We start from the raw sequence: 26,044 nt of genomic DNA on the forward strand, positions 1-26,044 counted from the left end.
TCTATGTGCTAAGTGTTTTGAGTGTTCCGTATCATTTAATCTTCTAAACAACTGTATCAGACAAGTACCACTGTCATCTGTAAATTATAGACAAAAAGACTGATACTCAGGATGGTGAAGCTGCCTGCCAGGTAGGTAGGTGCCTCATCTCCCATTCTCTGTCTGCCCATCTGCAAGTTAAGGATGAGAACCTCACAGGGCTTGGGGAGGACTCACTGAGAAGGTGGTTGTACAATAATCTAATCTGACACATGGTAGGTTCTGAACAAACCATCCTATTCTCCCCATTTTAGAAATAGAGAAAGCAAGGCTCAGAAAGGTTAAGTGATGGTCCAAATTCCATGTACTGGCAAATGACGGAACTTGAAAAAAAGAATTCTAGGGGCTTCCCTGGTGGCGCAGTGGTTGGGAGTCCGCCTGCCGATGCAGGGGACACGGGTTCGTGCCCCGATCCAGGAGGATCCCACTAGCCGCGGAGCGGCTGCGCCCGTGAGCCATGGCCGCCGAGCCTGCGCGTCCGGAGCCTGTGCTCCGCAACGGGAGAGGCCACAGCAGTGAGAGGCCCGCGCACCGCGATGAAGAGTGGCCCCTGCTCGCCGCAACTAGAGAAAGCCCTCGCACAGAAACGAAGACCCAACACAGCCAAAAATAAATTTAAAAATTTATTTAAAAAAAAAAGAATTCTAACAAGCAGATATTTTCTGAGCATCTTCGACGTACTCAACACTGCGTGGGACCAGTCACAGACACCACCAAGAGGAGCCAGGTCCTGAGCACCTGGAAATATAGCTCTGCTCTCCCAGCTGGAAGCTCAGAGCCATGATGGAGGTTCAGTTGGTGGGAAGAGCTCAGAACTGGGGTCTCACAGAAACGGCAGGGGAGTTTGTGCCTGTGCAGTGAGGGCCTATGGATGCAAGCTGACTCGCTGATTGGGTAATGAGTGGGAAAGGCAGTTGGTCACGGTGATTGGCGTAATGGGCTTTCACGTTTGCTGGTCTAGCGCCAGGCTGGACACACACGGCAACCCTGAAGCAGCTTCTGTCAGGCCCCAGAAAGACTCCTGGGGATGACTGAGGGGTCCTGCGGTGGGGGGGGCTTTGCGTACCTCAGGGTCTTCCCCCCAGATAGACCTCTCTCTTGACCAGCTGTGGAGGGACAGCATTCTGATGCTAAGGATGGATGCATCCTTCCATCCCCTTGTTGACAAAGAAATTAATCAATAGTCAATCTAAGAAAAAAATATAAATTTTTATTTTTTTATATTTATTTACTTGACTGCATTGGGTCTTAGTTATGGCACGCGGGATCTTTTTAGTTGCAGCATGCGGGATCTTTTTCTTAGTTGCAGCATGCGAACTTTTAGTTGTGGCATGTGGGATCTAGTTCCCTGACCAGGGATCGAACCCAAGCCCCCTGCATTGGGAGCATGGAGTCTTAGCCACCGGGACACCAGGGAAGTCCCAGAAATGGAAAATTTTATTCGAGCCAACCTGAGGGTTATAACCCAGGAGACAGTCTTTCGGAAAGTTCTGAGGACTGTTCCACCTGTTAGGGATCAAAGCAATGACATCAGTTTTTGAGACAAAGGGTTATATGTCAAATGACGTATTATTGACAGTTTACACAGTCCAAATCTACATGTACAGTGAGTAGCGGGTCGTGGGTCATTGTGACCCCTTGTGAGATTAAGAAGGAAGGTCATCATCTCCTACGGAGGTCTGATTAATGCAGACGCACGGCACACATCTTCATTAGGAGAGGGAGGAGGCCCAAACGGCCTGAGAAAATTTTTATGTTTAAATCTTTCTTGTCATAAAATATAAATTTTATTTTATCACCTCCCCCAACATGATACTCCCAGAAATACCCCAAATTTCTCCAGAGCCCCCTGGCTCAAGTCACCCTGAGGTTTCCACAGGCAAGTCCCTGCGGGTGGGGAACGGAAATCTCAGGGTGGTGGAAGGTTAAAGAGGCTCCTTCCTTCCTTCAAACATTCATTTATTCCTTCCCTCTTTCCTTCCCTTCTCTTCTCTCCCTTTCCTCTCCCCTTCCTCCCTCCCTCCCATCTTTCCTTCCTTCCTTCTATCTCTCTGCATTTGTCTCTATCTCTTTCTGTCTCTCTTTTCTTTTTTAAAAAATTTTTGGCTGTGTTGGGTCTTCGTTGCTGCGCGTGGGCTTTCTCTAGTTGAGGCTGCTCTTTGTTGCGGTGCGTGGGCGTCTCACTGTGGTGTCTTCTCTTGTTGGGGAGCACGGGCTCTCGGCGCATGGGCTTCAGTAGTTGCAGCACGGGGGCTCAGTAGTTGTGGCCCACGGGCTCTAGAGCGCAGGCTCAGTAGTTGTGGCGCACGGGCTTAGTTGCTCCACAGCATGTGGGATTTTCCCGGACCAGGGATCAAATCCGTGTCCCCTGCACTGGCAGGTGGATTTTAACCACTGTACCACCAGGGAAGTCCCTGTCTCTCTCTTACATTCAGTATTTCTTGAACCTCCATTCTGTGCCAGGTAGGGTGCAAAGTCCTGAGGATACAGGGGGTAATAAAAGATACAGTTACTGCCCACATAGAGTTCCCAGCCTAATGGAAGTCTTGCATCATCATTATTATTATTATTTAATCTGTATGTTGAACGGCAACTGTGACAAGCTCTATGCTAGAGAAGTACCTGGTGCAACGAAAATCTGTACTCAGTAACAGGCTGGAAAGGAAAGAAGGGAGACCTGAGCTGAGAGCTGAAGGAACTGTAGGAGTTAATGATGGGTTGGATGGGACGCATTCCAAGCAAGGAGAATAAAACCATTTTAAAATGTGCACTTGACCTTTAACATGATATTGTGTATGTAATAAAAATTACTACGGGACCTACTGTGTGCCAGGGCCAAGCGTTTTTCATGTGGAGCCTCATTTATCCTCACCTGAAGGGAGAGGCTACTACCGGTTCAAGGACACGAGACCCAGGGCTGTCTGTCCACGCTCCTCCCTGGGCCCCAGCCACCTCTGGGCCCTGGCTCCAGAAGGAATACACAGCCTTATCCCTGGTGATGGACAGTTCTCTGCTCACAGATTTTCTGCATTGACTACTGAAGAAACAAAAAAAAAGTGCAAAAATTGAATATGAAGATTGACAGTTTTCAATGACTTTGGCTTAAGATTTGGGATAATTAGAAAGCCATTTTTTCGTCTTGAAGTTTTCCCACTTGAAACAATGCAAGAGAATCTGTGCTGCTTTGTTAGACAGAAACAAGTTTGGGCAAATGCTTGCAGGGTGGTTTCTGCCCTGAACAAACGAAGTGACATTCCAGGCTCCGTCAGGTTTGGAGCCCCTCACTCTGCCCGTCCCCCAGGGAATCACAGATGTTACTGGTAACGGCAGGCACACACCACATGCCTGCTGCATCCCAGACGGTTGATGTCATGTTTGAAGTGCTTTAAATTAATTCGCTTAATCCTTACAACTCCAAGATGTAGTTCTACTGTTATCCCCACTTTACAGATGGAGAAGCTAAGGTACCGTGAACCTAAGTCCCAGAGCTTGCATGGTAAAGAGCTGGCAGTTGGTCTGGGGCAGTCCACGGCCAAGCCCAAGGTACCTCTACCTTTTATTCCCCAAAGTCCTCTGTAGTCTTCCCAACCAGCTCCCATACTGCTTATCATCTTCGTACAGGTGAGGAAACTGAGGCTCCGTATGATTAAGGGCTTCTTCGAGGTCGCACAGCTGGTGAGTGTCTGAAGCCCAGAGCCTTTCCCCACGCACCTACTGCTTGAGTCCACCTTCAGGCCTGGGAGGTAACACCGGACTCAACAAACGGAATGCGGAGGGACCTGAGCAACGTCCTGGGTTTAATCACCCTGCCAGTGAGTCAGCCCCGCTGTGGGCAGCAGTGGACCCAGGAGTGGTCAGACATGGCCCATCTGTGAAGTCCTCATCGCCAACAAAGGACCGGAGCCTGGACCAGAGCCTGTGCCCTGGAGCCTGGATGAATTGTTCTTCCCAAAGAACGTTAAAGGAGGGACTCAATGCTGTGCCCCAGAGCCACGCCCAGTGCATTTGGGAAGCATCTATCCCCCAAGGGGCTGGAAGAAAAAGGCGCTCCGGGACATAACTGCTAGGACACCAAGCTTTGAATTAGGGGAAGAGGATCAACGCCCCTGGGAAGCGGGCAGCCAATTCCTTCAGACTGGAGAACAGTGAGCACGATTAAGGGAAGATTAAAGGATGTGATGCCATTCCCTAGAAACTCCCAAAGTGGCTCTTCTGGCTCTATTATTATTTACACTCTCGACCTGTCCTAGGCTGCTTTCACGGTTCACTGTCATCTGGGACCCCCTGCTCAGGCAGCAGAGGGGGGGACAGAAAGGGAGGGGGAACCGCAACGTCCAAGACGTGTGTGAGGGGAGACCCAGGATGGAGTGGGGGATCGAGTTGTGACACAACCATAAGATGGGGTTGTAAGCAGCCGTTCAGTCACGTTTTTGTTTTTTTAGTTTTTTAAAATTTTTATTTATTTATTTTTGGCTGTGTTGGGTCTTGCGCGCGGGCTTTCTCTAGTTGCGGCGAGCAGGGGCTACTCTTCATTGCGGTGTGCGGGCTTCTTATTGCGGTGGCTTCTCTTGTTGCAGAGCATGGCTCTAGGCGTGCGGGCTTCAGTAGCTGTGGCATGCAGGCTCAGTAGTTGTGGCTCATGGGTTTGTTGCTCCGCAGCACGTGGGATCTTCCCGGACCAGGGCTCGAACCCATGTCCCCTGCATTGGCAGGCAGGTTCTTAACCACTGTGCCACCAGGGAAGCCCCACAGTCACGTTTTTGACAACTATTTGATGACGTAAAGAAGAGCCTACGAGATGGTTTCCGTCACCACACACGCAGTTGCACCACTGGGAGGACACAGTTGTTAGCCACGATGGTATCTCAGAGCGCTGCAATTAACAGCGGTATTTCTTTTTCACGCAGTTCTTTATTTTCTGATCTGCTTTACAACAACTACTTATTTCTTACATAAGAATGAATGTAAAGAAAAGGTAACGTCAGGAATTCCGTGGCGGTCCAGCGTTTAGGACTTTCACTGCCCTGCCGAGGGTCCACACGGCGCGGCCAAAAACACAAGAGGCAAAAGGTAATGTCTAAAATGAATGTGAAGGTGACCTTAGGAGTCAGACAGACGTGGGTTTAAATACCAGCTCCACAGTGCGACAGTTGGATGATCTTGGATGTAACTTACACGCAGAGCCTAACTTTGATCCCCTGTAAATTGAGGCTGATTAAAGGAGATGGTCACACAATGTTTCTGATTCACGCTGTCGCCGTCCTTTGAAGAGCAGGCGCCCTCCTCCTCCTGGTGGACCGTCCCCTGCCCCAGGGAAGACGCCGCCCGGCACTGCCTGCAGCAGGGGCATATTTGCCCGAGTCCCTCTCTGCTGAGGTTGGTAGCAGAGGGTTGCACTGGGAGCCTGTTGCTGAGTGAAATCGGAAGTTGTGAAACCCCTGGATTGCTTGCTTCCTTGTTTGAAAGAGTGGTTGATTCCATTTGAGGAAGAGGTTACAGGAGGGAGGCTCTTGGGACAGCAATGAGGGCTGTACACGTGGGCTGCTTCTCTCACGCACCTATCTTCCCCAGAAATCATCCTTGACTCTCTCTGGATACAGCTGTTCTCTGCACTTCCTGAGGAATCCAGGTTTTTTTAAAAAATAACAGCTTTGTTCAGATATAATCCATATACCACACAACTCATCCATTTAAAGCGTACGACTCAGTGGTTTTTAGTATATTCAGAGTTGTACAACCATCACATTATCAAGTTTGGAAGATTTTTATCATCCTGGAAAGAAACCCCTTACTGTTAGCAGTCACTAATCTTCCCCGCAGCCCTACGCAATAGCTAATCCACTTTCTGCCTCTATAGATTTGCCTATTTTCTATTGAATGGAATCCTACTATATTCTGTCTCTTCTGACTGGCTTCTTTCACTTAGCATAATGTTTTCAAGGTTCGTGCATATGGTAGCATGTATCAATACCTCATTCCTTTGTATCGCCAAATAACATTCCATCGTATGGACATACCACATTTTATTTATCCATGGTATTAGGCATCCTTTTGAATTTAATATATTAACTGTAATGATAGCTTTGATCTGTTAAGTACCTACCATGTGCTAGGCACTTGACCTAATTTCTAATCTAGTCCAGGGAGGCAGGTCTATCTCTCCAATCACACTGATAAATTAACTGAGATGTAGAGGAGAAGTGTTCCATCCAAGGTCACACTGGTGAGAGCTGTGGGATGCCAAAAGGGTTGGCCCGGCTCCCGATTCATACTGCCCCACCCCACCCCGGTGCCAGGGCCCACCCCGTGTGCTATGCTCTCTCCTTCCAGTTCTTGTTCTGAAGCCCGAACGAGAAAGAATCCACTCATTCGGTGATCATTCTTCCAACAAGCCCTAACTGGTACCACATGCATGGCAACCAGGCACTAGTCCCTGAGCCTAGTGAGACCCAGATGCTGCTTCCTGGAGCTCCCTGTTGAAGGGAGGAGAGGTGGTCATGGCAGGGGCCAGTCTCCAGGAAGGGTGTGACCAAGGCCTAGGGACTCAGAGCTGCTGGAGAGCCCAAGGAAAGGTTTTTACAGGAGATGACATTTTGAGCAGGACCCCAGTGGACCAGGCAGATTTCCCTGGCAGACAGAGTGAGCCCCCAGTGCAGAACTGGTGTGCTCACAGATCCTAAACCAGAAACCTGGGTCCACAGGGATGAGCTCTGTGTCCCTGGAGGTGGGAGGTGAAGAGGGCAGGGGAGAGGTTGGCATCACATTGCTGACCGCCTGGATCGCCAGGCTGGACTCTAGGCTTTGTCCTATGCCTGTGCAGCAGCTCAAAAAACATTTATTGAATGAATGAATGAATCCGCCTGCCGGCCCCTCCCCCCAAGTCCTCTCCTGGCTAAAAGGAATAAAACAAATAAAACACCTGGTGTGTTCCAGATTCTCCCGTCTCGCCCACCCGGTCCCTCACCTATCCCCCTTTGCTACCTACCTCCTCTCCAGTCATCAGTAAACAAAGGAACAAATGCTCAAGTGCTCTCACCCCATGCTAGGCAGTAGAAATTACCTTAAATTCTCACAATCGCCCTCAGGGACGCAGGTGAGGACGTTGTGACTGAGAGTGGCTAAGGGACTTGCCTGGCTGCTGAAAGGCAGAACTGAAACTCACACCAGACCTTCTGATTCCATCTAGTGCTTCTAGTTTGCGGGGGGGGGGGGGGGGGGGGGGGGGGAGCATTGCAGTAGGGGTAGGGGCAGGGGAGACAGAAAGAGAAGGCAAGGGAAGGGATTGCTGGGGGTCCTCAAGCCCAGGGCACAGGACCAGGTGGCCAGTTCGCAGTCTGAGGGCTCCTGCCCCCACCTCTGGGTCCAGCTGCCACATCAGGATTCCTCCACTCCACCCCTGCATCCGCTCCCCAAGGCTGGGGCTGGGACAGGAAAACGCAGGCACTCACGCATGCACATCACGACAGCCCCAAAGCCTGCAGAGGTGGAGCAGCTGTTGCCTTAGGCAGAAAGGCTTTATTTTTTAAATAAAATTATTTAATATATAATTCAATATATTATAAAACTATTCCCCAGAGGACGCTTTTATATAATACCGAAAGTAAATAATCATCTCCCTTCCTGAAGAGGAAAACATCCCCAAAAGGCTTCATCAGAAATCCTTTGGTCAAGCAGGCTAGCTGGTTCCCAAGGCCCTTCGGGTGGCCTGACTCTTTGTCACTGTTCTTAAAACCTTCTAGAACGTGAACTCCAGAAAGAACCTCCGACTCCAAGACCCTCTCCTTCTACAGGTGGGAAAACTGATGCTCGGCGGGGAGAAGGGTCTGCTCAAGGTCACTCGGCATCAGCGGCAGAGCTGGGGCTCAGCCCAGGGCCCCCACCCAACCCGGTCTGCCCCTCCTTCTCCCCAGGCTCATTCCCTAACAAGGCTAGGGCTCTGACGGAGAGCTGGGCGCCACTTCTGTTTGTTTGTTTTGGTTTTGGTTTTTTTTGTTGTTGGTGGTGGTTTTTGCAGTACGGGGTCTCTCACTGTTGTGGCCTCTCCCGTTGCGGAGCACAGGCTCCAGACACGCAGGCTCAGCGGCCATGGCTCACGGGCCCAGCCGCTCCGCGGCACGTGGGATCCTCCTGGATCGGGGCACGAACCCGTGTCCCCTGCATCGGCAGGCAGACTCTCAACCACTGAGCCACCAGAGAAGCCCTGGGCGCCACTTCTGAATGCCAGGTGGCAATGCGGCCATGACAACCTCACTCTTCACCTGGAAACTTACCCAGCAGCACAGGGCCCAGGCACACAGGGGCTTCAGGGACAAAGAGGCCTGGAGAAGCAGGGGACACACCCTCCCATCACATCACCCCACCTCGGGCCAAGCATCTGCCAGGGCCATGCGCTTCCTACCCTGAAACTAAGAACTTCCACGTGACTTTGCTTTTTGTCTTGCCGATAAGAAGGCTTGGTGGACAGTTAAATATGTCTTTTTGTTCTAAGAAAAAATAATGGCTACTTAATACAAGTAGCCTGGGTGGGCAAAGTCTTTCTGGACACGGGGTGCTCAAAGGTGAAGGAAGATGACACGTCCTCGGGGCTGAAAAGGGAGGGCTTCTGAACTAGGCAACCCCAGGGGGGCTTTCTTTCTGACAGCACTCCCGGTACACCAGGAAGGGGTGGACAAACGTCAGAAGAGTGACGAGCACCAGAATCACATTCACCTGGAGGGAGAGGAAGCAGTGAGGCGAAGTCCACTAGTGGAGGAACCAGAATCCTGCCTGGTTTATCCCCTACTTTCCACTCAGACCCAACGGTGCCCTCTGGGATGGACTCTTGGTTATTTTCCATTCTGCCCCATGGAGCAGGGTGGGTGGGGGGTAGGGGAATATTATATTATGCCTTTTTTTTTTGGCCTCACCCCATGGCATGTGGGATCTTAGCTCCCTGACCAGGGATTGAACCCTCGCCCCCTGCAGTGGAAGCGCAGAGTCTTAACCCTTGGACCGCCAGGGAAGTCCCTGTGCCCATTACACAGATGAAAAAACAGAGGCCTAGAGAGTATTCAGTGACCTGGGAAGAAGCTGTGTCACGTTAACCCTCTGGCTTCAGCGACCCCCACCCCCACTCCCAGCACAAGGCAGGGCACTCCCAATGACCCCAGTTTGAGAAGCAAGACCAAGGATGTACCCATGTGAAGAAATGCTCCTGCAGGGACCACACCCAGGCCACCCCAGCCAGGTGGGGGGCGCCCCCTGCTGGGGACCAACACAGTTGTCCCAATCTGGACATCCCTGCTGGTCTAAGGCCAGGGTCCCCCAACCCGCCACAGTACTCACGTAGAACGGGTCACTCTGGAGGGGACCTTTGATGAGGGTGAAGATTGGGAACTGGAGCAGAGACACGACAGCTGACAAGGCCATCACTAGCCCAAAAAGCTTCCCAAAGTGCTCTGAAGGGAACCTGGGCAGAGAGACAAATGAGGTTCCAGTGAGCTCTGGCTGTGGTGGGCCTTGGTCAGCCCCCTGCTCCCCTAGCCTAAGCCTGCCTTTATCCACCCACACCCACACAGCTCCCCTCCTTCACCTTTGCTTAGGCTTTCAAACGACAGAGCAAAGAGATGGCGCCATGCTCGATCCCGGGGAAACAGCAGGGACCCAGACACAGGCTGTGCCCCGGGAGGTCTCAAGGAAAAGACACGTGAATAATTCCGCTACATGCTAGATGATGCATGCACTATCAGAGGAAGCAAGAATACAGAGGCACAAGGAAAGAAAGACGCTTTCTTTCTACTCTTCCCTGGGAGAGCTGGAACAGAAGTGGGCTTTGGAGGGTGAATAGGAGTTCACAGAGTAGACAACCGAGGCAGAGGGGAGCTTTCAGGTACATGAAGGCTCTAACCCTCCCACCAGCCTCCACCTCCTCTACACCTGCTCCCAGACGCTGTGTGCCTCCTCTGGCCACCTCTGGTCCTCACCTCCTGATTTCTTTGCCCCCAGCACGCCTCCCTTTGCCCCAAGGGTGCCCCCGTCACGTGACGCATACCAAGCCCACCTACGTACGCGAGGGTGAGGAAGGCAGCATTGCCCCCATAGAGGAAGGAGCGGTTGATCACTTGCAGGGTGAAGGTGGCGTACTGCAGGGGGAGGACAGGGATGGAGGCGCAGAGGGCGAAGCCCAGGCACAGCACAGACGTCAGGACCAGCGAAGGCACTGTTGAGCGCAGGGCCGCCGCCGAGGCCGAGGAACCTGGGCCAAAGGGAAGAGCAGAGGCTGCGTGGATGCCCGCAGGGGGGTCATCCTGAACCCTCTCTCCACACATGCCCCATCTCCAGTCCATCAACAAGTGGTGATAATTCACTTCCTAAACATCATTCAAATGTATTCACTCGTTTCCAACCCCGGCGACTCATCCTAATTATAGGCAAGCATCACTAACTCATAGATTATCACAAAGACCTCCTGACAGGGAGGGCCCTCAACCCACAGCCAGATACTCTGGGTAGCACCATGGGTAATAGCAGAAGACTGGAAACCAACCAAATCAGCAGCAGTAGGGGAACGCAGCACCAACTACGCTGCAGTCACATAACAGAATGAGGCAGGGGTCAAAGGCAGAAGGAGGGAGCCTGGCTGTGGGGCAAACCCAGGACAGAGAGTTACATAAAGAAAGCTGCAGGGGGCTTCCCTGGTGGCGCAGTGGTTGAGAGTCCGCCTGCCGATGCAGGGGACGCGGGTTCGTGCCCCGGTCCGGGAAGATCCCACATGCCGCGGAGCGGCTGGGCCCGTGAGCCATGGCCGCTGAGGCCGCAACAGTGAGAGCCCGCGTACCGGAAAAAAAAAAAAAGGAAGTGCAGGACAGGGTGTGCGATTCGCTGCCTTTTATCTAAGAAAGCAAAACTATACACACATACAGAGTCTGTCTTTAAGGAAAAGCAAAAACAAAAACAGTTACCTAACGAGGGAAGGAGTGGAGGACAGGGAACAGAGAAGGAAACTAAACTTCTTTGACTGTATCTTGTTTCATAGTCCTGGCTTAAGAATGTCAATGTTTGATATGCAAATGTATTTAAAATAAAATAATAGGAAGAAAACAAGCAAAGCAATTCCAAAAGAAATCCAACAAGATGAAACCAATGAACATAACTTTATATCGAGTTGGCGACTCTTAAAATACTGTAATTTGACTGACAGCTCTTACGGGATGTATCCTCAGGATGAGAACGGAAAGAAGGAAAGAAAGGAGGGAGGACGGGAGAAACAGCATACAGCAATCGTACTATTATTAATAGTATTGATGATGCTAAACCAGTAATTATGCATAAAATATATTTGTAAAGTACTATATATATATAGTATGTGTATATAGTATACACTGTAGGTATATACAGTAAATATATTAATATAGCATATATTAGAGTATTTTAGGAACCAAGATTTTCAGACGAAAGGAGATACAAATGTAAAAGTCAAGGAAGTAAAATTTCAATTAAAATATCAGTACTGGATACTCATGATGTATTTTTTCATCCAAAAAATTATGTATATCTTACCTCAGAGGCCTAAAAGCAATGACAACCCAGGAGAATTAGAAACCTTAGCACCCAAATTGCACTCTTTAAATACCATTTCTCATTTAAAGGGACCCAGGGCTATTTGGAGAAATGGCTGGTTTCAGGTCTGGGCCAGGAAACATACCCAATGAAATGGACCTGAATATCTCCTTGTGACAGAAGGGAAAGACACTCTCTAAAACTAATGGGACTATTTGTTAAGGACACAGATAGTGGATTGGTAAAGTTGCCGATAGTCAAAGATGAGATAATTTGAGAAGAATTGTGACAGAGGTGGATTGAAACATGTCAAATATATTTAAAATGAGATTTTAAAAGAGAAACTATGGGGCTTCCCTGGTGGCGCAGTGGTTGAGAGTCCGCCTGCCGATGCAGGGGACACGGGTTCATGGCCCGGTCCGGGAGGATCCCGCGTGCTGCAGAGCGGCTGGGCCCGTGAGCCATGGCCGCTGAGCCTGCGCGTCCGGAGCCTGTGCTCCGCAACAGGAGAGGCCACAACAGTGAGAGGCCCGCGTACCGCAAAAAAAAAAAAAAAAAGAGAAACTATGAGTGGTTACCCCTGGAAGTTTCTAGGGCACCAAATCATTTTTCTAAAACTAGTAAATAGAGGAAAAAGCATGCATTTATTTCAGGGTAACGAAATACTTAATAAAGGAAAGGTTTTCTTTCTAGAGGAATTCTAGCTATTAAAAGCAGAAGGAAAGATAGAAATAGAAAATCTCCTTTTTGCGACCCTAATAAAATAATGGGTCTAGGCACTGGTCATCAATAGCTGTTAAAATCATTAGGCCTGCAGCTGATGGGAAACTTTTATAATGCGCAGATCAGACTGACAATGTCTGAACCCACTGATCAATCTTAACATCATAAGAACAAAACCACGGGTACTAAGGGCCTGATGACGAGAGCTTGTAGGTAGCCCACGGCTCCAGCTCTGAAGTATTCTTGCCAAAAAATATTAAATATTAGTATTAATAAAAATATTACTCTGCCTGTTTACAGGAAAGACCCAATCAAAGAAACGTTTTTAAATGACATGAAAAGGATGCCAAACCCAAAATGTGGGAAATCTGACAGGACAAACAACCTAGTTCCTTCGATAAATGAACAACAAAGGGAAAAAAGGGGGTGGGGGACACAGAGACTTAAAAACATCTAAAAGACACATCAGTACATTGTGTGGCCCCTGTAAGGATGCGAATCTGAACAAACCAACTATAAAAAGGCACAGGTGAGACCATTAAGGAAATCTGAACAGGTCTACATTATTAGATGATACTAAGAAATGATGCGGGGCTGTTTTACATATGATAATGATATTATGGTGATGTTTAATTTAAATAAAAGAGGTCCTATTTGCTGGAGCTACCAACTGATGTATTTACAGATGAAATGATCTGATGTCTGAGATTTGTTTTGAAATACTCCAGCAGGGTTAGGAGAAGCAGCTCAGGGAAGTGAGAAGTGGGAGAGATGAAACTATAGGGGTAAAGGAAATTCCCTGGTGCTCCAGTGGTTAGGATTCTGCGTTTTCACTGCGTATGCCCAAGTCCAATCCCTGGTCGGGGAGCTAAGATCCCGCAAGCCGTGAGGTGCAAGGTCAAAACAAAAAAAAAAGAGAGAGACCTCAGCATGCCTGCTCCTCCATTCTTGTCCAAGGATCATGTCCAAGCTCCTTGGCATAACACGGCCTGTCCCTTCTTACCTCCATCTTTCCAGCCCCCTCCCGACTACCTCTCTGTGCCCTGGCCAGCCCGAATCACTTTCTGGGATTCCTCAGATTCCTTAATGTTTCACTCTCCCCTTCACCACCCTGACTCCTCTGTACTCCTGGGCCACCCTCCCAAGGCCCTCCTCTTCAATTTCTCACGTCTTTACTCTTCCTTTAGGTCTTGGCTTAGATGCCACTTCCTCCAGGAAGACTTCCTTCCCTGACACCCATCCCATCCCCACCCAGAACAGGTTATGTGCCTTTCTTTCTGTTTCATAGCTCCCTGCAGGTTTACTTCATGGACTGTAAAGCTTGATTACTGGCATTTCTCCACTCTCTAGACTGAGAAGAGCTTCTTGAGAACAAGGACGTATCTGTCTTGTCCGTTACTGAATCTAGAACTGTGATTGGCACATAATTGGCACTCAATGACTAGTGGTTGGATGAATGGACAGATGAGGGATGGATGGATGGATGGATGGATGGATGAGTGATGGATGGATGAACGGACAGATGCAAGTAGAAAAGGATTTAGAAGAAAAGAGAAGATGGGCATGGAGGAAAATAAAGATCTCTCCCCTCCTGGTTCCCTGATCCTCTGGAGCCCAGGTCTCACCTGTCCTTCTTGCTTCCTCCTGGTACTTGCATTTCAGCCGATCCATGAGCAGCCCATTCCAGGGGGCACACAGCACTCCAAAGAACTGAGTGATGGCAAAGGCATTTGTGTACGTGCTGACTGCAGAGGGCAGAGAGGGGTTGGGCGGTAAGAACTTTCCAGGAGTGCCTTACGGAAGAGGACCCTCCCACCCGGCCCTTGCCCTGCCTGACCCTCCTCGCCACACCCCTGCTCAGACCTTTCTCTGGAGCACAGAGCCCTGCTGAGCTCAGCGCCCCGCCGCTCGAGGTTCCAAGTCCCCAGCTGTGGTGCTCAGATGCGCTGCCTCCCAGCCCCGTCACATACCTAGCACCCTGTCCCCACTGGCCAAGTTGCTCAGCAGAGAGTTGAGGGTGCCGATGAAGAGGTAGTGCCACAGCTGTATCACAGACAGCCACACCAGGTGCCAGGCAAAGCGCCGAGAGAAGACGTAGCTCCAGAGAGAGCGGGCTTCCTGCTGCTGCTGCCCTGGTCTCGGGATCTCTGGTGGGAAGAGGAAGATTTGGGCAAGAGTTACACTTAAAGTTGGGGGGCAGGGATGGGCAAGAGTGCAGGGGTCTTGAAAGGACAGCCTGAGGTCTGAGCTCACCCGCTCTTCTTGCCTTCCTGGGCACACCGCCACCTCCACGCGTCATCCTGTCCCCACCACCCTGAATGAGCCTCCCACGTGCTCCGCCTGCCGAAATCTGATCTATCGCAGCTTGGACTCAATGATGCTTCTTGCACTAACACTTTCCTAATCTTTCTCAGCCAGGATGATGAAAAGAAAGACGAGAGGAGAAAGTTAAAGACAGCTAGTGTTTCAGCTGATCCACAGCCCCTTCTTTTCCTTCCGTACCAGGATCCTGAGTCTTCTCTGGAAATCTCCCCCCGCCCTATTCTTCATGGTCCAGATGGGACTGCGAATTAAGCATTCCATTCCTCACCCAAGGCTGACCAAGTTGATCATTCTCCTCGAGAGGCAGACTGGCTGTGATTTCAGACTGGGGTCCCCAGAGGCAGGTCCCCTGGTTCTGCTCTTCCTGGATGGAGCCTGGCAAGTTCACTTTGCCCTTGCTTTTGTGAACTTCTCAGAATCCTGTTCTCATTTCTACCTTAACCAGCCGTGGTTTGTGATGTTTATAACCAAAGACCCAAAACAGACAGAGGAGAGAAAGGAGGCAGTGATGGAGACGGGACAGACCCAGCGGACCTGCAGAAATGGGGACAAATAAGGCAGACTTAGGAGTGGGGGGAAGGGAAGGCAAATGATGGAAGACTGGCTGCGAGGGGAAGGGGTATGATGAGATGAGAAAGAAAAGGGGGACAAAGAGGAGAGATGAGACAAAAATGTTGCCCCTCTCTGGACCGCCTATAAACTGAGGGGGTTGAGAAGATCCTGCAGGTCTTTTCCCTACCTGTCCTTTCCTGATTCTGAGTCCCTGGGAAAGCTTTGGAGGTGGCTGTGGGGAGAGGCCAGGTTCCGGAGGGGAAATGGGTTAACCAGTAGGGCTCACCTTCCTTGGGTGAAAGGAACTTCTCTGAAAGCTCCAGCTTTTGGGACTCAGCCATTTTCTTCTCTTCCTCTCTGGGGCCATCCCCAGAGCACAGGCTGTGGAAACAGAAGTCCCATCAGCCTGACCCAAGAATTGTGAGCCGAGCCTCAGATTCAGGCCGTGTGTGTGTGTGTGTGTGTGTGTGTGTGTGTGTGTGTGTGTGTGTACGCGCGCGCGCGCGCGGCGGGAGGGGGGATAGTACCTTTCGCTATACACTGGAATCACCTTTTCACAACCCCAATGCCCAAGTCACAGCCCAGACCGATTAAATCAGAATGTCTGGGCGTGGGAGTCAGGCTCCCACATTTTTTAAAGATCTCCAAGTGATCCCAGCAATTCTAATACGCAGCAATGTTTGGGAACCACTGAAGTGCAGGAAGAACAGGACAGGCCTGGGTTCAAACCCCAGCTCTGCCTCTTCCTGAGGCTGTGCAACGCGGCTCAGACCTAACTCTTCTGAGCCTCCTTGTTCTCATTTGGAAAATGGAGGGAAGTATGCGTATCTCAGGACTGCTGTGAGATGAAATCAGAGCGCATGGGGCTGCTGAACAGCAAACAAATGCCCTCTCTCTACTGCTTGGATGACTGGCGGCACAAACGGTCCCATGTCTTCCCCGCCTCTGCTCTCCACCCTCTGCAGTACAGCTCTGACCACTTCCCCGTCCCCTCCCTCTGGGCTGGCCTTGGGAGCTGCCCGGCCGAGACAACCCAGCAGAAGTGATGCTGCGACAATTCTCAGCTTAAAAGTGAAAAAACCTTGTGCATTTTGGCATTTATCTTGGAACCCTGAGACCACCATGTGAAGAAGCCCAAGCTAGCCTGTGGGAGGATAAGAGCCACGTGACCCAGAAATCCCTGCCACTCCCTATGGCCAGACAAACCCCATGTGAGTAAGGCCATCCTAGACCAGCCAGCCCCCAGCTAGCCCACCAGGTGATCAGAGGCATGAGAAGCCTTGTCAGGGTCATCCAAGCAGCTCCCTGATCAGCAGAACTAGCCAGCTACACACAGACCTGTGGAAATAATAAATGCTTCATGTTTTAGGCCATTAAGTTTTGGGGTAGTTTGTTATGCAGCAGTAGCTAACTAATACATCCCTGGTCTAGTCCTCCTCTCCTGGGACAGGTTTCCTCTGCCTTACCATGTCTGTCCCATCCCTGCTTCCTACTCCAGGTGAGATGAGGGGCTCTGGGCACACCATCACCAGCTCATAGTCCTTACCCATAGCTGTAGTTGGGGGGCAGTGGGTAGGGGATGTGTCCCCTGGGCATCAGAAGGAAAGTACGCCCAACATGCCAGGCACTGCAGACAGAGATGAAGATGAAGGAGGCCCTGAGACTGATGCCCTGTTCATAAAGGAGCTGCAGACAAAGGAGAGGAGAGGTCAGTGTAACAGCCACGTTCACAGCAGCATTATTCACAACGTCTGAAAGGTGGAAGCAAATCAAGTATCCATCCGCGGACGAATGGATAAAGGAAATGTGGCACATACATACGATGGAACATTATTCAGCCTTAAAAAGGAAGGAAATTCTGACACCTGCTACAACATTGATAAACCCTGAAGACATTAGGCTAAATGGAATAACCCAGTCACAGAAGGACAAATACTATATGATTCCACTTAGGAGGTACCTACAGTAGTCAAATTCACAGAAATAGACAATAAGACAGTGGTTGCCAGTGGCAAGGAGGAGACGGGGGGGTACCCACAATGGGCGTTATTGTTTAATGGGCACAGAGTTCCAGTTTTACAGGGTGGAGAAGAGCTCTAGAGATGGATGGCGGTGATGGTCGGAAAACAACACGCATGAACTTAATGCCGTCGGACTGTACACTTAAAAATGGTTCACATGGAAAACTTTATGTTAGGTGGGGTTTTTTTGCCACGCAGCAAGCAGGATCCTAGTTCCCTGACCACGGATTGAACCCGCGTCCCCTGCAGTAGAAGTGCAGAGTCTTTTTTTTTTTTGGCAGTGCGCAGTCTTAACCGCTGGACCACCAGGGAAGTCCCTGGGTGTATTTCATCATACAAAAAGTCAGTGTAAGAATTAGGGGCTGAAACCTGTTTCTAAGAAGGAGGCTTGGCCCAGGCTCTTGCCTTCCACCCTGGCGGCTGATTACGGATGCCTGGTGCTCCCCAGCAGCGGGGAGATAAACACGGGCCATTGCTATCTTTTACCTTAATGATAAGGAAGACTGCCGAGGAAGAGTCAAATGCTCCGTTGTACATGGTGATGATGGTTGAACGGTGTTTGCCAAATAGGTTCCCGATCTGGAGGACACACGATCAGCCTGAATCACCTATTTATTCGTGAAATCTTTCCTGTGCACCCGGCAAGTGTCAGGCCCTCATACCCAGACCTACCCTCCACCCCAGGAGCTAGCACCCTGGCTTGGGCCAACCCCATCAGAGGCAGCCAATGTAGCAAAGTGCTTCTCCCTCCTTCCACCCACCCCAACCTCCAGCCAGGGGCCCGTGATTAGGGCAGGCTCACACCTGCAGGTTGGTGATCAGAAACAGGATTCCTCCTACGGTGAGCATGGGCATGGCCAGGAAGAGCAGCACAGCTGAGTCTGGAACAATCCAAGACAGAGACGGGGAGGTGTCACAGTGCAGCCCAAACATGCAACCCGAACTCTGGCCCCCCTGCTCCCTACAATCCTGGGCTTAGGGCCCCAATTCTAGGCAGCCTCCCAGCATCCTCCAAGGACCTTAGGGTCCTGGTCACAGCTCCTTCACGTGCCCCTGTGGAGGGACCCTGCAGAGGTCTCCTGAGACACCCTCTTCCTCACCAAAGATGACCCTTGGTCTCTGGCAGGGTGGATGTCTACAGAGAGAGGCACAACTCAACCCACCACCCCCTTCCCTCACTAAACCACAAGCAGCCCCCCTATGCATCCTTGACACTGTGGGGAAGAGAAGCCTGGATTCAGTCCCTGAGCCCAGCCTCTAATTCACTGCTTTGAGCTAGATTCTGAATTTGTGACTCAGTCATTTCATCTGATAAATGGGAATAACATTCCCTGCTCTTCCCACCTCACCAGGCGCTGTGAGATCTGAGTGTCTCTTTTTTGTTCATTAAACTTTGAGCATTTCCTTTGTGCCAGGTGTTGTGCTTGGCACTGGAAATGCAGGATGAATAAATACTTCTTGCCCTTGGAAAGACTGACATGCAAAAAAATCATTCTAATAGGTCTGGCAAGTGTTGGGTAAGAAGAGCAGAACTAAAAACAACTAAAGTGCCAAGGACTAGGGAGCCCTCCGTAAGTTAGTCTTTCCCAAGTCACAGCCTTCTTTCTGCCCACCTTCATGATTTGGGCCATAACCCACACCTATCTTATTTGCCAAAAAAAATTTTTTTTAAGTTGACTCACTTTTACCCAAAAGAAATCTATTATTTTTAAAGGAAACTTTATATTGGGAGTTCCCTGGTGGCCTATTGGTTAGGATTCTGGGCTTTCACTGCCGTGGCCCAGGTTCAATCCTTGGTCGGGGAACTGAGATCCCACAAGCCACTATGGCACGGCCAAAACAAGAGAAAACTTTATATCATTAGTATAAATGAAAAGCAACTTGTGCTGCTTGTTGTGAATAGGAGGTAACTGTAAAAATAAATACAATGAAAACACTGTTATTCAACTGTAACTGAACGCAGTGGCCTTCAGAATGTTCAAAGCCTGATACCTGCTCTTGTCATAGTGTTAAAATCATCCCAGCCCAAACCAAGACTTCCGTGCATGAAATCAGAGGGCTAGTGAGAAATAAAAAGGGAGTAACTCTCCTACCAGGTGATTCAATGTTAATGCAGCATGTGTGCTTCCTAATAATATTCTCCAAAGTAACTATTATCCGAGTAACTTTTGTTCCATACCTCGAGAAGCGCTGTACACTTGCTCATTTTAGATCATTCACACTGTTTACCATTCAATTTCTGTCTCTATAAAAGGTACGTCTTCAAATGCACTAAAGGTTGGTTGAGATTCCTTTCACAATAGCATGCTTTTTCCAAAACCAAAAAGCCCTATTTTAGGGGGGAAGGGAATATTGTGACTCCAGTGATTCACACACGTGAGTCAAACATACCCAGCCATCACCTCCACATTCAGCCACTTGAAAACCATGCTTAGGCTTTTAGGTAAGAAGACAGTATGATGAGCAGAGTGGTTTTTTTTTTTTTTTTTTTTAATATTTATTTATTTATTTGGTTGTGCCGGGTCTTAGTTGCTGCATGTGGGCTCCTTAGTTGGGGCATGTGAACTCTTAGTTGCAGCACGCACGTGGGATCTAGTTCCCTGGCCAGGGATCAAACTCCGGCCCCCTGCATTGGGCACACGGGGTCTTAGCCGCTGCGCCACCAGGGAAGTCCCGAGCAGAGTGGTTTTTAAATAACCAGGCTACCTCATGAGATCTGCTCAGACAGAGACCCTCAGTCAGCTTTGCGTTCACTGAACACAAATGAAGTAACAGATTCAGCACAGGTACTAGACACAGGAGAGTTAGGTACTTTTTATTTCCTAACCCAAAAACTGAGCCACGTAATCTGGCACTGGGGAGGAATACTGGAAAGCATCTCTTGGCCTCTATAACTGAGATGCTAGCAAAGAGCACAGCCAGGGTCCCAGGACCCCTTCCCACTAACTTGCTCTGGGGCCTCTGGCTAGTCTCTGCAAAGGGTCTCTCTCTGACCTCAGTTTTCTCCTCTACGTAATGGAGGAAGTGGGGAATACACCAGACTGGAATTCCCAGACTTTGGGAACTGTATACACTTATAGACCAGTAAAATTTGAAAAGAAAACTTCTGACTACACTGGGGTTATCAGTTTGTACCCGGCTAAGTCAGGATATTTTCGAAAACTGCCATTCCTATTATCATTTCATTAAAAAAAAGAGAGAGAGGACATTTAATACATAACAAAAGGATGTAATCTTTTTGTTTTTTTTGTTTTTTTGCGGTAGCGGGCCTCTCACTGCTGTGGCCTCTCCCGTGGCGGAGCCCAGGCTCCGGACGCGCAGGCTCGGCGGCCATGGCCCACGGGCACAGCCGCTCCGCGGCATGTGGGATCCTCCTGGACCGGGGCACAAACCCGTGTCCCCTGCATCGGCGGGTGGACTCTCAACCACTGCACCACCAGGGAAGCCCGGAAGGATGTAATCTTTTGAATAAGTTCTTCTCTCTGAAGCAGTCCCTCCACTGTCCTTATTTTTTTGCATGTCTCACTAGACTGAACTGTTTTTATAGACCAGCAATAACTCTCTCAAGGACTCTTTCCAGCTGAAAGTCTGTGGATCTCTGAATACCTGTGGGGGTCAGTGCATCCTGCCCATCCACCACCTTCTGCACCTGCCCATTCACCAGCTGCCCCTGAGGTTGTGTCCCTCCCGACAGCACTCACCTGCAGAGATGAAGGCTATCGTAAGCGTGGCACTGGTGTAGAGAAATCTGGAACACAGAACGGCAGATGGAGAATGCGGTCAACGAGAGAGAAAGCTGGAGGGGCAGAGGGCGCGTGGAGCCAAGGTCCTCCCACCTAGAAGTCCCAACCAGCCAAGCCCTTGAAGAAAGGGGTTAGTGCCTCGTTTACAAATCATAATCTTGAGTTCTAATTCCTCTTGCTGTGTGACCTTGGGCAAGGCACTGCCCTTCTCTGGGCCTCAGCAGCCTCTTCTATGAAGAGATGTTTGTGGATGGACCTAGAGACTGTCATACAGAGTGAAGTCAGAAAGAGAAAAACAAATATTGCTTATTAACGCATATATGTGGAATCCAGAAAAATGGTACAGATGAACCTGTTTGTAAGGCCGAAATAGAGACACAGACGCAGAGAACACATGTATGGACACCAAGTGGGGGAAGTGGGGGGGGGGTGAACTGGGAGATTGGGATTGACATATATACACTAATATGTATAAAACAGATACCTAATGAGAACCTACTGTATAGCACAGGGAACTCCACTTCGCCGTATAGTAGAAACTAACACAACATTATAAAACAACTATACCCCAATTTAAAAAAATTTAAAAAAAAACAGAATCTAACCATTAAAAAAAAAGAGAGAGAGAGATGATTGGACTGACTGATCTAGGTCCTAAGCTTAAAGTTCCAGGATGTTATTGTTTAAGGACCACAACCCCAAGGTTACGGGACTCTCTTAGAAGCAACGGGTAATAAAAGCAGTGCTTAAGTGTGATACTCTGATTGATAATAAGAAATACATATTTGGTCCAGGTCCCCAGTCCCTGACACAGGGCTCCTAAGACCCTTGTAAATTCCCACATAAGAGCCCTAGGAGCATCTTTTATTCTAATGAGGTGACCCCGGATGGGTCCTGGAGGGGGGCTGCTCACCAGAAAGACTAGCCATAATTAGATGCTTGGAATTTTCAGCCCTGCCCCCGACTTCTCCAGAGAGGGGAGACGGGCTGGAAGTGGAGTTAATAACTGATCATGCCTACATGAGGAAGCCTCCATAAAATCCCAAGAGTATGGAGTTTGGGGAGCTCCCAGGTTGGTGAAGGGTGCTGCACCCCAACTCCACAGGGACAGAAGAGATCCTGGGCTCCGGACCCTCCCTGACCTCGCCCTATGCGTCTCTTCATCTGGCTGTTCATCTGTATCCTTTATCATATCCTTTAATAAACTGGTATAGGGCTTCCCTGGTGGTGCAGTGGTTGGGAGTCCGCCTGTCGATGCAGGGGACACGGGTTTGTGCCCCGGTCCGGGAAGATCCCACATGCCGCGGAGCGGCTAGGCCCGTGAGCCATGGCCGCTGAGCCTGCGCGTCCGGAGCCTGTGCTCCACAACGGGAGAGGCCACAACAGTGAGAGGCCCGCGTACCGCAATAAATAAATAAACTGGTATATGTGTTTCCCTGAGTTCAGTGAGCCCTTTAGCAAATAACTGAATCCAAGGGGGAGGAGGTCACAGGAATCCCAGGTTTGCAGCCGAGTCAGACGGAAGTTGTGGGTAAACTGGGGACCTACCACTTGCAATTGGCATCTGAGGTGGAGGGCAGTCTGGTGGGACTGAGCCCTTAACCTGTGGGATCTGATGCTGTATCTCCAGGTAGACAGTGTCAGAACTGAGTTAAATGATAGGACACCCAGCTGGTGCCACAGAATTGCCTGGTGTGGGAAAGGCTCCCACACATTTGGTGACCAGAAGTGCAGAGTTCTGTGTAAAAGTAAAGGAGAAACACAGGTGGGAAGACTGGGTTTTTCTTAACACACTAAAGGCTGGAGAAGAGGGAGTGGGCATAGAAGGACGGGAAAGAGGAGGAGACAGGTGACCAAATTCCAAGAGCGACTGACAGCGTCATCGTGCACCCAAAGGCTTAGAGAGCCAAGGGCTTGCTTTCCTTCCAGGCTGTTTCCTGGTCCAGCCACCCTCCGGTCCCTCTGACAACTAGCCTCTCACGTGCCTCCTGGGAGGCGCCGGCTCTGGGTCCTATCAGCTCCCCCGCAGGCCCGCCGCTTAGCTCCGAACCTGGCCAGCTGCAGTGGCACCCCGTGGAGCCAGCAAGTCCCCCACCCGCCGTGACCTCCCCTCCCGTCAGAGGGAAACTGAAATCCCACCACTGGAGACACCCAGGACACCTTACTACCTAAGCTTCTGGGGAGTGATGGTGGTGGTGACGAGCATGAGGATTAGTCACTCAGGTATGATGAGGACAAAGGTCCCCGGCATGAAGGCGAGAGTGGTAATTCTATTTTTATTTTTATTTATTTATTGGCCACACCGCACAGCATGTGGGATCTCAGTTCCCCAACAGGGATCAAACTGACGCCCCCTGCACTGGAAGCGCAGAGTCTTAATCGCTGGACCACCACCAGGGAAGCCCCGAGAGTGACAATCCTAGGCTTTGCTAATTGCATAAACTGTCCCAGGCCAGCCCTCACAGGAAGTAGGCCTGGGCTCCTGCTCTATTCAGCACATCGTACAGCATGCAGTTCCACATGCAACAGAGGAAGGAAGTGAAGAAAGGGAAGCAGGGGTGTGGGGAATAGGGAAGGTCGAGACACAGTCCACACCCTGTGCAGTTTCTAGCAGGGCTGCTGGGGCAGGGATACCCAGTTGCCTGGCCTGGGTCTCCCTCCAAACAAAGCTGCTGCCAGAATTCCTCTTGCCCCACCCCTGTTCAGATCCCCTTGGGACTTACATGGCTATGAGGCGGGCCACGGTAGTCTTGAAACGGTCAAAGATGTAGCCAGCGGGGAACGTCATGAAGTTGTTCATGAAGGATGCCAGGGTGAAGATGAGTGAGAAGCGCTCGTCCTGGGCTTTGCAGTTTGGAGGAGAGAAAGGCAGATCTCAAGAGCCCAGGGTGGATGGGCCAACCTCCCATCCATCCCAGCCTGCCTGCCAGGCCGGCACCCAGCCTGGCTCCCGTCCAGGGCTGCCTCTTCCATCTTGGACAGCTTGCCCGGTAGGATAAGTTCTCCCTTAGATAAGTGGAGACGTGACTGCCCCTAATTATCTCTTGGGAGCCGATACTTCCCTCCCCAGGGACCTCTGAGACCAAGGTTGAGGGCGGGGCAGCTGACACTCCCTTCCTCTCACCATAGACATGCTGGCAGAGGAGGCAGGGGGTGGAGTCCCTCCGACCCCTTCCCACCACCTGGGAACCAGACTCAGCTTCCTAGAGAAGCCCTCCTCCCTTACCATCCAGCCCCGTGGCATTGCCCATCAGCCTGGCATTCGGTTCACGCAGCTCCTCAAAGAAATGCTCTGTTTTGAAGACAAACACCAGGGAAGCCCAGCCGAAGAGGACGCCCGCAAAGCCGAGACATTCCAGCAGCCCCGTCAGCAGGGTGGCTACACGAAGGGGCAGGCTCTGGCCCTGCATGGTCCGAGGCAGAGCTGATCCTCAAATCCCACCGGTGGCCTCCTGCGCTGACCACAGGAGCTGCAAAGCCCGGCTTTTGAGCACTTGGAAAATTGCTTTGGCAGGCGCTTCTGTTCAGGTGGCTCTCTGGTGCTGGCTGTTTCGGGCCTGGGTAAAAACCATCAGTGGGCGACTCCCTGGATCCTGTAAGATAAGGCAGAGGCTGCTTGGTACACAGGGCTGTGGGAAAGGTAGAGGTGGACAAAGGTTCTTTGTGGGATAGACAAAGAAGCCAGGTGTTAGAAACAGCTGCAAATGCCTCTGCATCCCACATCTGGCAACAGGTGGGGAAGCTGGAACTGAGCCCCAGCTCTGGAGACGGTCCAGTAAAATACAGCAGCAATTGATAGCCAGGAACAGGGGGTAAGGGACTTCACACAGGTCCTCACAGAGCCTCACAATAACTTGGCAAAGAGGATGTTTTCTTATCTTCAGTTCACTGACAAAAGCTCAGAGGACTCTGTCAACTTCCCAAGGTCACATGGTCTGGTTAGTCACGTCGCAGGCCAGTCTAAGGGCAAAAACATCCCCACCTCCACACGATCCTCCGTGACCCTCGGTTAGGGCTCCCAATAACCCCCTTCCCAACGCCCCTCCTCACATCACCATCTGCCGGGAAAGCGCCCAGAAGCCGCTCCCCACCCCCACCGGCTCCCCCTCTAGCACGTGGTCAGCGGCCCTCCCAGCAGGAGCGCCCCGAGGTCTGCCCAGCCACAGAGCCCCTGGCCTCGTCCCCGCGGCCCCGCCGCCAGCACCCCCGGCCCCGGCCCCGAGCCGCGTCCTACCCGCCGGCCTCCGCGCGGAGCTCTCGGGTTTCGCGGCGACGTACCTTGCGACGTTTAGATTCGCGCCTCCACTCGCCCCTCTCAGTCCCTCCACGCCCCTCCCAGTCCCTCCACGCCCCCAGAGATCCCGGAAGGGCCGGGAAGGGCGGGGCCAGAGAGGTCCACCGCGACCCGCTCCCCATCACTTCCTTCTTCTCCAGCTCTCACAATACCGTGCTCTTTTTGACCACGCCCTGAGACCGTCCCTCCTTTCACTCTAACCCCAGCAGCATCTGTTTCCCTCTCTTGATCCTCTGGCAGCCTCTCAGCTCCTTTGCCCCTCTTCCCTCCCCTGACCGAGATACTTTTAGTTCTGTTGCGCACGGACAGGCAGCCCCACGGAAAAGATCACACAGTCGCAGCACACACACAGACGGCTTACCTGCAGACACACACACACACACACACACACACACACACACACACACTCTCTCCTCTCTCTCTCTCTCTCTCTCTCTCTCTCTCTCTCTCTCTCTCTCTCTCTCTCTCTTCCTTGTGCTCTACCGGCACCACGCGGGTGGGCACAGAATACGTTTCTCTCCGTTTGCCCAGGAGCTCAATCCTTTCTCCTGATCTCATGCTCCTAGTGCTGCCAGCAAATCCCAACACAGAGTCAGAGAACCAAGAGCCGGAACTAGACAGTGCAGACAGGAAAAAAAAAAAAAAAAAAATGGTGCCTGGCCTTTCAGTGACTGTTGCCTGCCATTCCACTACCTGCGGCCAATCAGACGGTGCACCCTGAGGGGAATTCAGGATGGAGAAAACGAGATTCTGGCCCTAGATAGTTAAGATCTTTTTTTTTTTTTTTTTTTTTTTTAATTTTTGGCTGCGCT

The 26,044-nt window shown here is 50.8% G+C and overlaps 1 protein-coding gene across 3 annotated transcripts; it reads right to left on the bottom strand.

Moving 5' to 3' along the window:
- Window positions 1-7,550: 7,550 nt before the first annotated feature.
- SLC43A3 (solute carrier family 43 member 3) lies at window positions 7,551-25,257 on the bottom strand. 3 transcript variants are annotated; one of them, XM_060017416.1, is made up of 13 exons: window positions 25,217-25,257; window positions 24,165-24,531; window positions 23,662-23,782; window positions 20,897-20,943; window positions 18,000-18,076; window positions 17,682-17,774; window positions 16,721-16,860; window positions 15,461-15,555; window positions 14,271-14,447; window positions 13,926-14,045; window positions 10,087-10,273; window positions 9,364-9,487; window positions 7,551-8,748 (listed from the first exon to the last, which is right to left on the bottom strand). In XM_060017416.1, exons 2-13 carry the CDS (start codon window positions 24,346-24,348, stop codon window positions 8,647-8,649), a joined length of 1,467 nt encoding a protein of 488 aa, XP_059873399.1. In that variant the 5' UTR covers window positions 24,349-24,531; window positions 25,217-25,257; the 3' UTR covers window positions 7,551-8,646. The 3 variants fall into 3 exon arrangements, with proteins under 3 accessions (XP_059873399.1, XP_059873400.1, XP_059873398.1); XM_060017417.1 differs by having other exon boundaries at window positions 14,271-14,432; window positions 25,173-25,237; XM_060017415.1 differs by having other exon boundaries at window positions 25,173-25,237.
- Between the last annotated feature and the right edge of the window lie 787 nt (window positions 25,258-26,044).

The sequence above is a fragment of the Delphinus delphis genome, chromosome 8 (assembly GCF_949987515.2).
Source record: "Delphinus delphis chromosome 8, mDelDel1.2, whole genome shotgun sequence".
Classification (NCBI taxonomy): domain Eukaryota; kingdom Metazoa; phylum Chordata; class Mammalia; order Artiodactyla; family Delphinidae; genus Delphinus; species Delphinus delphis.

Coding starts and splice junctions, on each gene's coding strand:
- SLC43A3 (XM_060017416.1), bottom strand. CDS start 24,348: ATGCAGGGCCAGAGCCTGCCCCTTCGTGTAGCCACCCTGCTGACGGGG. Junction 18,077..20,896: donor GATAGCCTTCATCTCTGCAG/GTGAGTGCTGTC, acceptor GGATTGTTCCAG/ACTCAGCTGTGCTGCTCTTC. Junction 8,749..9,363: donor TCCAGAGTGACCCGTTCTAC/GTGAGTACTGTG, acceptor CTCTCCCTCCAG/GTGAATGTGATTCTGGTGCT.